At 46.0% G+C, this 12,307-nt stretch overlaps 1 protein-coding gene across 1 annotated transcript in view; it reads right to left on the bottom strand.

Moving 5' to 3' along the window:
- LOC126424654 (UDP-glucosyltransferase 2-like) overlaps nucleotides 1-11,790 on the bottom strand; it is a 57,432-nt gene extending 45,642 nt beyond the window's left edge. The window contains exons 1-2 of the mRNA XM_050087385.1: nucleotides 10,957-11,790; nucleotides 6,282-6,504 (exon numbers count right to left, since the gene is read on the bottom strand). Coding sequence (XP_049943342.1) covers nucleotides 6,282-6,504; nucleotides 10,957-11,790 — 1,057 coding nt within the window. The remainder of the gene's footprint in view (nucleotides 1-6,281; nucleotides 6,505-10,956) is intronic.
- Between the last annotated feature and the right edge of the window lie 517 nt (nucleotides 11,791-12,307).

The raw sequence follows: 12,307 nt of genomic DNA, 5'->3' as shown, positions 1-12,307 counted from the left end.
TTCTTGGCTTTAGTGGACCCTTATGTCTCAACAAGTGAACGATAGTGTTCCATAAACTCCTTCTCTGTTCCACTCTTTTAAGGACTTGAACATTCATGATCACATCAGTCCGTTTAAGTTTCAGTACGCGCCCGTACAAGCAAATCTCAAAAGAATTCCAGCTTTCCTTGCCTCCGATCCAGAGCCCAAGACTGACAGCCATACACGATGCCGCAATCCAGCAGCTGCTTTCTCGAGATGTAGACTGTTACTTTTTTAGGTTATCATCTCCTTTTGTTTATAGAAGGCACTTTTTGTGTGCGCAGTGCTGCTGTTTCCTTCTTGTTTACCTCTTTCATCTTGTGCGATATCGCTCCCGAAGAAAGTATGTGAGTCAGCTTGCAGTTGCCAGTCATGCACTCTGGACTTGGCTTATCCTCCTCTCGCACAAACCCTCACCGTTGTTTTAGACTCCTTTACATCCGTGTCATGTTGTTTTGTTGAGAAGTGAATAAGGCAAGGTTGTAGGCTATCCCAAATATTGTCAGATTTGTACATTGAGCAATTTGTGAAGGAAACCAAGGAGAAATCTGGGAAGGGAACTACTGTTCAGGGAGAAGAAATAAAAACTTCACCGTTTGCGGACGACATTGTAAGTCTGAATAGCGAAGGACTTGCAAGAGTGGTTTAACGGAATGGTTAGAGTCTTAAAAAGTGGTTATAAGATATGTAGTGTTGGCAGTTTGCCAACACTACGCACATTTTTTAAGGGAGGCGGCCATTAAGCAAGCAGGCGATTGAGGTCTGAAACAGGAGAAGTAATGAATGCTATAAAGAAAAGTACGTAGCTGCTGGAATACTTAACTTTAATCCATCATTTGTATACAGCGTTCTTGATGAGACAATTCATACGAGAACTATCAATTGCTATGGCGCCTTGCTAGGTCGTAGTCATTGACTTAGCTGAAGGCTATTCTAACTATTGGCTCGGCTAATGAGCAATGCTTCGTCCATGTAGTCGCTAGCAAAGTCGTCCTTACAACTGGGGCGAGTGCTAGTCAGTCTCTCGAGACCTGCCTTGTGGTGGCGCTCGGTCTGCGATCCCTGACAGTGGCGACACGCGGGTCCGACATGTACTAATGGACCGCGGCCGATTTAAGCTACCACCTAGCAAGTGTGGTGTCTGGCGGTGACACCACAAGATATATTTCAACAAAAGTAAAACAAGACCAATAGAACGTAATCGAATTAACTCAGGCGATGTTGAGGGAATTTAGATTAATAAATGAGAAACTAAAAAAAAAATTCTGTTTTGTCAGCAAAATAACTGATAGTGACCGAAGTGTAGAGGATATAAAATGCAGACTGGCAATAGCAAGAAAAGCATTTCTTAATATTTAACATAAATTTAAATGTTAGGAAGTTTTCTGAAGGTATTTGCGTGATAGCATTATACTCAAGTGCAACGTGGACAATAAACAGTTCAGACAAGAAAAAAATGGAAGTTATTTATATGTAATGGTACGAAGGAATGCTGAAGATTGGATGGGTAGATCGAATAATTAATATGGAGGTACTGAATCAAATAGGAGAGAAATGAAATCTATGGCACAAATTGAGTAAGTGAAGGTATTGATTGGTAGAACATGCCTGAGACATCAAAGAATTACGAAATCAGGAAACGTGGGTGTTGATACTGTAGAGGGTTGACAAGCATGACTAGAGTACGCGGTTTCAAATGGGTGTAAGTCGCAGTAGCCACACAAAGATGAAGAAGTTTGCCCAGGGTAAGCTATCGTGGGAAGCAGTAGCGTACGTCTCTTTGGACTGAAGGCAACAATATTTTCTCACAACTTTCTCCATTTCACCTAATATATCTTTAAATCCTTATTCACTTTCAACTAATATAGTTATTTTAGTAGATTCTATAAATATTTAAAATTTTTCTTTTAAACTTAACCCAAAAATTTAAGATTGCAGCATATACACTCCTGGAAATGGAAAAAAGAACACATTGACACCGGTGTGTCAGACCCACCATACTTGCTCCGGACACTGCGAGAGGGCTGTACAAGCAATGATCACACGCACGGCACAGCGGACACACCAGGAACCGCGGTGTTGGCAGTCGAATGGCGCTAGCTGCGCAGCATTTGTGCACCGCCGCCGTCAGTGTCAGCCAGTTTGCCGTGGCATACGGAGCTCCATCGCAGTCTTTAACACTGGTAGCATGCCGCGACAGCGTGGACGTGAACCGTATGTGCAGTTGACGGACTTTGAGCGAGGGCGTATAGTGGGCATGCGGGAGGCCGGGTGGACGTACCGCCGAATTGCTCAACACGTGGGGCGTGAGGTCTCCACAGTACATCGATGTTGTCGCCAGTGGTCGGCGGAAGGTGCACGTGCCCGTCGACCAGGGACCGGACCGCAGCGACGCACGGATGCACGCCAAGACCTTAGGATCCTACGCAGTGCCGTAGGGGACCGCACCGCCACTTCCCAGCAAATTAGGGACACTGTTGCTCCTGGGGTATCGGCGAGGACCATTCGCAACCGTCTCCATGAAGCTGGGCTACGGTCCCGCACACCGTTAGGCCGTCTTCCGCTCACGCCCCAACATCGTGCAGCCCGCCTCGAGTGGTGTCGCGACAGGCGTGAATGGAGGGACGAATGGAGACGTGTCGTCTTCAGCGATGAGAGTCGCTTCTGCCTTGGTGCCAATGATGGTCGTATGCGTGTTTGGCGCCGTGCAGGTGAGCGCCACAATCAGGACTGCATACGACCGAGGGACACAGGGCCAACACCCGGCATCATGGTGTGGGGAGCGATCACCTACACTGGCCGTACACCACTGGTGATCGTCGAGGGGACACTGAATAGTGTACGGTACATCCAAACCGTCATCGAACCCATCGTTCTACCATTCCTAGACCGGCAAGGGAACTTGCTGTTCCAACAGGACAATGCACGTCCGCATGTATCCCGTGCCACCCAACGTGCTCTAGAAGGTGTAAGTCAACTACCCTGGCCAGCAAGATCTCCGGATCTGTCCCCCATTGAGCATGTTTGGGACTGGATGAAGCGTCGTCTCACGCGGTCTGCACGTCCAGCACGAACGCTGGTCCAACTGAGGCGCCAGGTGGAAATGGCATGGCAAGCCGTTCCACAGGACTACATCCAGCATCTCTACGATCGTCTCCATGGGAGAATAGCAGCCTGCATTGCTGCGAAAGGTGGATATACACTGTACTAGTGCCGACATTGTGCATGCTCTGTTGCCTGTGTCTATGTGCCTGTGGTTCTGTCAGTGTGATCATGTGATGTATCTGACCCCAGAAATGTGTCAATAAAGTTTCCCCTTCCTGGGACAATGAATTCACGGTGTTCTTATTTCAATTTCCAGGAGTGTATTACTTTCCCCAGTGAACGCCGTATTCAATATTTCGAGGTTCAGGGCCTTACTTACACATAAATATTTCTTTAAAAAGTGTGTTGAGAGTAAAAGTTACCAACAACGAACGAAATTTGCGTTATTAATTCTTTTTGGTGGTCATAAAGTAGGTAACACGCATTACTGAACGTGGACTGATATTGCTAAGAGTGTGTTGAAAGCTATTTTCAGTTTGTGGATCCTGCTTACACATCAGTACCTCTTTAAAAATCATGTTGTTAATATAATTCAACAACAATTAATTCTGTTCTCCAATTTTTTTGGGGGTGGGGGTAAAGTACTGCTTCTTCTTACTCCCCTCTCCCATCCTTGGTAATGCGCACATTATGGTAAACGTCTTGGTATTGCTAGGGTTAAGGTATGCCCTATAGATCCCATGTATACTGGACAGTTTTCTGTTTTCGTCCTTATTAGCGCCTCTCAAAAAGTTCCTCAAAGAACTTGCAGTGGAAAAAATTTGTTTCACAGTATCGAAGATGAAGAAGTGCTCATAACTCTTAAGGTATGGATTTTAGATCCGATGTTCACTAGAATTTTTGCTTCGAATGATCGTTCCGATCGTATCTCTGAATATTGATCATTTCTCCTGGACACCCTATGGATCACAAATATGTTATGGCTCCAATTCCAGACTGCGACCTGACCCCGGCACTGGAAACAGTGCTAAAATCGTTCTTCTTGTCTAATAAACATGCTGCGAACCAAGCGTTTTGCACCGATCATTGCCCAAAGTTCGAAGTCGGTTAACTCGTGGCATGCTGTCATGTCCACTACACGGTCTGTATGTAACAGTTTTCGTATTCCACGTATAGCAGCTAGATTAGAGCATCACACTCGACACATTTTGAAACAGGACAACAAAATGGTTCAAATGGCTCTGAGCACTATGGGACTCAACATCTATGGTCATCAGTCCCATAGAACTTAGAACTACTTAAACCTAACTAACCTAAGGACATCACACAACACCCAAACAGGACAACACCTATGACATTAGCCACTTAGCTCGGTGTCTGCACAGTGAGCTTACTTACCATCTTCTGGCACTGCTGGTACCAAATGCCTACATCGTACCCATGCACTCACCTCCTGTAGATTACACAAGTAGTCGAATTTATGAGGTCAGCAGTGTCTAGGACTGATATTCACCATCGCAGAGATACATACCTAAATCACCATACAGGACGATCACAAGCGTTTGACGAATAGACATTGCGTAACCGCTGATGATTTGTAGGCAGCTATCGACGGTCTCCTGTAACAAACTGCCTATTGGCTTCTGTCACGGGTTCTTCGGCGGACGTTCATCTAATGATTTTACCGACGTTTCGCCAGCACGAGTGACTGGCATTGTCAAAGCTTCACCCTCCACTGCCGGTGGTGAATTGGAGCCGAACTCGTGGCCGCTGACTATATGTAGCTGGCGCGCCAATGTCCGAGGGCTTCTCCTCGGTCAATTCCGGTGCGGTTCTCCTCTTGCTACCTGCGACGGTCGTTCGCTGCAGTACGGGAAGCCAGGATCCGTTTACCTTAAGGCTTTCCTCTTTCTTGTTGAAGCTGTTCCCGTGTTTTTGTATTTCTACAGCTTCTCTGAACAAGCGGGTGTGATACTGCTTCTTTACAGCCAGAACTTCCGTGTCGGCGAATTTTATTACTTGGTCGGTCTCAGTCGTGCTTGCGAAACGTCAGTAAAATCATTAGATGAACGTCGGCCGAAGAACTCGAGACAGAAGCCAATAGGCAGTTTGTCAAGGCAACGTTATGAACCTGGAGGTTCAGAAACCCATTTTCTCCAAGACTGTACGAGACAAAAAAAAAAAAAAAGGTTCAAATGGCTCTGAGCACTATGGGACTTTACTTCTGAGGTCATCAGTCCCCTAGAATTTAGAACTACTTAAAACTAACTAACCTAAAGACATCACACACATCCATGCCCGAGGCAGGATTCGAACCTGCGACAGCAGCGGTCGCGCGGTTCCAGACTGAAGCGCCTAGAACCGCGAGACCACCGCGGCCGGCACCTACTTGGGCATCATCATTTGTTGCAGGTCGTGGTTGTCGTTTCACATGTAACTGGACACTTCCTGTCTTGTTAAATAAAACTATCCGGCGAAAGGTCGGACACTTGACGTCCAGGATACCGAGCAGCATACATCGCACACACCCGTTGGGTATTTTGATCACAATAGCCATACATCACCACGATATCGATCTTTTCCCCAATTGGTAAACGGTCCATTTTAACACGAGTAATGTATCACGAAGCAAATACCGTCCGCGCTGGCGGAATGTTACGTGATACCACGTATTTATAGTTTTGTGACTATTACAGCACCATCTATCACAAAGCGAAAAAAGTGGTCCATCTAAAACACTCATATTTCTTTACGTACTACACGAATATGTAATAAAAATGGGGGTTCCTATTTAAAAAAAACACTGTTATATCCGTTTGACCTATGGCAGCGTGATCTAGCGGGCCAACCATAGCGTCATCTGGTTTCGCCCTTCAAGCTAGACGAGTTTCGTTCTTTGTAGTTTTTTCGTCCGATGCTTATTTCGTGAGATTTTTGGCTCGGTCACTATCAATGGACCACCTGCACAAAATTTTCTGTCTTGATCCTTAAACGAAGTATTAGCAGTGATGCCAGATGGTGACCTTTCAATAGTTACAAAATGGGTTCTGCACTATATTGGTACTGTACAATTCTTCCAGCGTGGGTGCAGCATAGGCGTTTGGTACCAGCGTTGTCAACTGTTTGATGAGTAAATTCGTGGTAGAGAGACCAGCTGACTTGCCTTAATGGAAAGAGGTAGGAACAGAAAATGATTTACGATGTCGTGCACGTACCCAGGATGTCGTTCTGGGGCGCCCACTTGATGATATTGACGTTGGGCGGCTGACCAGGCAGGGAGTCGGACTCCCACTTCCAGAGCACCTTCTGGGGCAGCTCCTGGAAGGCCTCCAGGAAGGCGCGCCTGCTGGCTTCGCCAAGCTTGTCGCTCCGGACGTTGGTGCCCAGGCTCATGAAGATGGCCCCGTCTTTTGCCGAGTCCAGGAACTCCTTCAGGTCCTACAATAAAAAGAGACAATCATTCGATGATGATGGTTCTACATGTTTGGAGCTAGACAGTATTGTCCTAAGTGAGCCGTGCGTGGCTCGTGCTCCCGCCATCATGTATTCTACACCCTGTTTTTAACGTACTTCCACCTCACTACGTTGATTTAAGTTACTACTGTCACTGGGTTGCTGCTTTGCCTGGCCGTGAACGGCGTTAGCAGCGCTTATCGATATATCCCCTCTTGTAGTATCTTTGCTTGACTGCTATTACTTCCCGGTGGTTGTCTGTCGTAAGCGAGTTCGGATAGGGAGTTCCCGTCGCGAGTCAGGGTGTGGCAGTCAGTGGGAACGCGTCTGGAGCGCAGTCCGGACCTGCCAGTCGGGGAGTTGCAACGCGGCACTAGTGCAGTGGGGTTGGAGCAGCAGTGAGGTCTGCTTTGACGTGGCCCGCCCGACCATTGCCACCACGCGTCACTTTAGCCGGGCCACGGTCTTGGTGGATCGTCGGTCGGTCGTCCTACCGGACGACGCATTTGGCTCGCCGATAGTTCATGAGTCAGTGTGTGTCTGTGCATCGACTCCCAATTTGTCTTCGTGCGTGTTTAGTTACTGCTGAGTGTTGTTTAAGTCTTCGTCCAGGTGTTTGTAAAGATGTGTGTGTAGCTGGTGTCATTTTCACTTGCAACTTGTTTTAAATGTTGTTGGCGTACTGGCAGTCGGTCGGTCGGTTGTTGCGAACGAGGGAAGATGTCTCGGCGCGGTGCAGTCGGCTGGGGCCGCTGGCAGCCCCTGCACAATGTCGGAGCGTGTGTGGAGCTGTCCGATCGCTACGAGCCTCGTGGTTCATTGACCCAGGACGTCAAAGCTGAGTAGTGGTTTCAACTACCCAGGCCACGTCCATTCATGTTGTGGTGGTTCGGTTCGGTGGTTCGCTGTTGGGAGGTTTTCCTGTGAGCAACACCGAGTGTTTCTACGGCTGAAATTTAGCCGCCATGCGGTGCAATTAACTATTTTGGTTGACTACTATTCGAATGCACCAGTGGAATTTTCTGCCTTGTGACCGTTAGTGTTCTGGTAACCTGCCCTGGATGCTGACGTAAGTTCAGGCAGTGTCCTTTCCTCACCTGTTTTCGTTGTTCAACATGGTGTGTGTTATTTTGACAGCTAGTACATACTCCATTGTGGATTATCACGTTTGTAACCCTTACTGTTTGAGTTCTCATGTACTGATTGATTGGTAGCAAGTCGTTATGTCGGTCGGTCCTCGACTGTCCCCTAGTTAGGTTCCAACCGATCAAGTGTAGTTGGCCTCTCCACCTGTCTCGCCTAAGTGAACGAGGGCAGACCGACCTTCTTGGAGGCTTCTGAGTGCCACCGGTGTTTAATTATCTGTTTTCAGCTGCTTAAAATTTAAGGCTTGTAGTTATTTTCCTTTTTTTCTTACAAATTTTGCAAATTAATTCTTAAATTTATCTTTCAAGCTTAAACATTGGGGTCTTCTTCCTTTAAAGATTATGGTAATATATTTTAAAATTTTGAAACTTAATTGTGACCCTCATCCATTTGTGTTGCACCTTGCATATTTTTGTTCTATCTACTTTGCGGTGATGTTTTTTTTTAAATTGTTTTATTTTTATCTTAATTGGATTTTTATCTTATTGGTTTGTTAAGATTTCTTGTTTGGAGGCCTTCAGCCGTGAAAGAACTGCATTCAGTAAAGGTCAGACTATGTGCCGCTTTGGTTGTAAAAGTGTTATTAAATTACAATTAGAAGATGAAACTGACCCCAACCTATTTGGCCCTTTCCACAACCCTGATTACCTGTTCTGCTCAGCGGGTTGAGCGGGTGTATCACTTAGAACCAGTTTTTATTTGAAATTCTCTCACCGGTCGCCGAGGACAATGAAAGAAACGTACACAATGTGATCATAACTGGTCACTCTTGTTAGATGGAAGTGATCTGAGGTACTTATGGAAGGAGAAATGTTAACCTAGCAGCACCTGAAAATGCGATCCAAGTTACAGCTGGAAAAGAGTGGGGCCTTTCACTTTTTACATTTGGCCGTCAAAAGGGACGCAGGAAAGACCACCATTGGCGTTTTCAGAAATAAACACACTCCCACACAATACTGGAGGAGAGATTTAGCCACGCAGCTCCTCAGACTTCCACGCAGAGTAGGAAGTTTGGAAGAGAACTAGGGGCAATTAAGCATGAAGGAGCAGAAAATGGATACAGCAAGCAGGATATTCTATTACGTTAAAAAATATATAAAACAAAATTACTAACGCAAATTGTGGATGAAAGAAAATAGCGAAAGCTGAGACGAAATACGCTCTTGGTCAAACAAAGGGCGAGTGTCAGCAATAATAGAGAATTTTTTTCCAGACTACGTAATGACAGCATATCGAAATGAAGCGGAAATTGCATACAGCATGGCAAAAAAGGAGCAATATAATAATTCTGGACTGTTTGTAGTATATAACTTATGGCGTTTGGCATACGCATTGAAAGTGGCAAACATGAGCTTCGTACAACAGAGCAATTTTAATGGCCAGTGGTTGAGCTTTCTCGGAACATGAATGTGATTTTGTCGTAAAACATAAAACCTGCTCGGCCGAGGTTCGAATTGCAGTCTTCGACGTCCTGAAACAATAGACAACAATCAACTGTCTGAAATTTCCTGGCAGTGGGAGTAGGTGGTCGTTAGCCTACTGAGTTTGTCGGTGTCAAAGGGGCCAGCAAGATGCGTGATTAGCATTGCACAAATACTGAAGCAGCAGTACCTCAGTAATAATAAATATGTATGGTTTTGACGATGCTTATCGGATCATATTTGCGAGCCTCTAAAACAAATAAATCGGTTATTTAAATTTTGCCTTTCCCTCGTCACAAATAATTTCAGCGAGAAGATATAAAAACTTGGAGGTCTGCCTATGACTTTCTAATTCTGGCAGAGACAGCAAAGGACTTGGAAGAGCAGCTGAATAGAATGGAGGGGGTAAAACATGAACATGGACAATGGCAAAACAAGGATAATTGAATGTAGTCGAATTGAACCCGGTGGTGCAGAGGGAATAAGATTAGGACACGAGACGACGTTTGTTATTTGGGCAGCAAAATAACTGATGACGGTCGAAGCAGAGAGGATACAAACTGTAGACTGGCAATGGCAAAAAAAGCATTTTTGAAGAAGAGAAGTTTGTGAACATCGAATAAAGATTTAAGTGTCAAGAAGGCTTTTCTGAAAGTATTTGTGTGAAGTGCACCCATGTATGGAAGTGAAACATGGACGATAAACAGTTTAGACAAGAAGAGAATAGAAGCTGTCGAAATGTGGTGCTACAGAAGAATGCTGACGATTAGATGGGTAGATCGCGATGAGTAATGAGGAGGTAGTGAATGGTGTTGCAGAGAAAAGAAATTTGAGACACGACTAAAATAAGGGATCAGTTGATAAGACACATTCTGAGACATCAAGGGATTACCAAATTTTAGTATTGGACGGACGTTTGGGGGGGGGGGGGGGAGGGGGGTTAAAAATATAGGCGGAGGCCAAGAGGCGAATACAGTACCTAAGTAGATTCAGAATAGTTATTTGAAGATGAGGCTAGCGTGGGATGGAGTAGCATGGAGAGCTGCATCAAACTAGTCTTTAGGCTGAAGAGAACACCAACGAACAACAAATAATTTTATATATTCCTTTATCTTACGAAGGTCAGAGTCATAGTTTCTTCTCTTACAACGAAGTAGGCGTTGTAAACATTTTAGATTATGTCACCTGTGGCGAACATCCTCAGAGGATGTCCAACGTAGTATTGGACGAAACGTTAGGAATAGAAGAATTCCATGGACCACGGCCATATAACCCGGAAGAATTATCAACAACGATTTTCCTAATATTTATTTTATGGAGGATCACAGTTAGATTATCAGATATGTTAGACATTGAGTTGTGTTTATGTTGAGATGACAGGTATTTAATTTCTGGTGCGATGTGTGAGGTACCAGGTCTACTTTGGAGTCAATGAAGTAGATAACAACGCACGTTAGTCATGTAATTTGTCTGAGCACAAAAATCAATCTAAGGCACTGCAGTCATAGACTGTGCGGCTGATCCCGGCCGGAGGTTCGAGTCCTCCCTCGGGCATGGGTGTGTGTGTTTGTCCTTAGGCTAATTTAGGTTAAATAGTATGTAAGCTTAGGGACTGATGGCCTTAGCAGTTAAGTCCCATAACATTTCACACACATTTGAACATTTTTGAACAAACATCAAACTGAGCGTTTGAGACACTGACATGGTCTATTAAGAAGTAGCAATTGTTAACGCACAGGGTCGTTTCTATTTGTCTAGAGTCCACACATCATGGCATGTTGCGTTACTCTGCAGCACACTCTTTTCACGATGTGCAACAAATTTTAAAATCTGAACTTGGAAGAGTAAAATGTGACTAGATTTAACTCACCTTGGGTAGGGGCTGTGGAGGTTTCGCTTGCAGCCCTCCAATCTCAATGACGGCCGGCACCAGCGGCTTGGGGTAGTCCGTGCTGAAGTGGGTGTTGACCATCACGAAGCTGACGTTCTTCTCGACCTCGCTGGGCAGCGGCGTAGAGTCGCCGAAGAACTTCCTGCTAAGCTTATCCTGTTCTGGCATGTACAGAAATCTGCGGTAGAGCCACACGTAAGTGTCGAGCAGGAAGTTTTGCATCCTCTGCGTGAATGTCATGTGGTCGGTCAGAGGCAGAATGTAAGTGTTCACATAGGACGGGTTCTGGAAGTTTCCCATCAGGTCGTATGCCCACGGAGGACCTGGGTAGCCCGTGATACCGATTACTGGAGGGTTGCCGAATTTGCTGACGAAACCCAGGACGCATTCCTGCACGACGAATTCTGTGATGATCAGATCGAACGTCTCGTTTTTCGCCAATTCTAGCAGCTGTCGAGCACCTTCCGAGTTTAACGTGTGACGGCATGTGACTAGTCCCCAGTTGAAAACTTCCGCAACCATGGTCATCTTATCCATTTCTGCGAAGCTCTCGTAGTCGAACGCTTCTTGTATGGCCTCGTAGGCTCCTTCTATCAGGATTTCCCGATGGTTAGGAGACGGTTTCTTCTCCTGGTCTGGAGCGAACACAGTCACCTGGTGACCGCGTTTGGCGAGCGCGAGGGTGAAGCGGCGGTTGAAGATGTGGTGGCTGCGAGTGACGCTGGTCATCAAACAGAGGATCTTGGCCGACTCACAGAGGCCCACCAGCCACAGCGCCAGTATGGCTGATGCCCAGACTGTGGTCTTCCACATCCTGAAACAGTGGGACACCATCAATTCATGACGGAAAAATATTAGCTGTTAATGACTCACCATCTGCATCAGGAGGGCGACAGGAAACGAATGTTTGGGAAATGCAGAGATCAATCTTCTGTGAAATGTATGTATTACACTGCACAAAATGGACATCATCGACATTCAAGAAATGTCCAAAACGAACCATTAACTTGCACCGTGAACATCGCATGAAAAATGGTGGCCAGCCAGTGTGGCCGAGAGGTTCTAGGCGCTACAGTCTGGAACCGCGCGACCACTACGGTCGCAGGTTCGAATCCTGCCTCGGGCATGGATGTGTGTGATGTCAAAAATGGCCCTGAGTACTATGGGACTTTTCTGAGGTCATCAGTCCCCTAGAACTTAGAACTACTTAATCCTAACTAACCTGAGGACATCACACACATCCATGCCCGAGGCAGGATTCGAACCTGCGACCGTAGCGGTCGCACAGTTCCAGACTGAAGCGCCTAGAACCGCTCGGCCACTCCGGCCG

The sequence above is a fragment of the Schistocerca serialis genome, chromosome 10 (genome assembly GCF_023864345.2).
Source record: "Schistocerca serialis cubense isolate TAMUIC-IGC-003099 chromosome 10, iqSchSeri2.2, whole genome shotgun sequence".
NCBI classification, from domain to species: domain Eukaryota; kingdom Metazoa; phylum Arthropoda; class Insecta; order Orthoptera; family Acrididae; genus Schistocerca; species Schistocerca serialis.
Note: the sequence above shows the minus strand (reverse complement) of the source record. Positions and strands in the feature narration are given on the sequence as shown.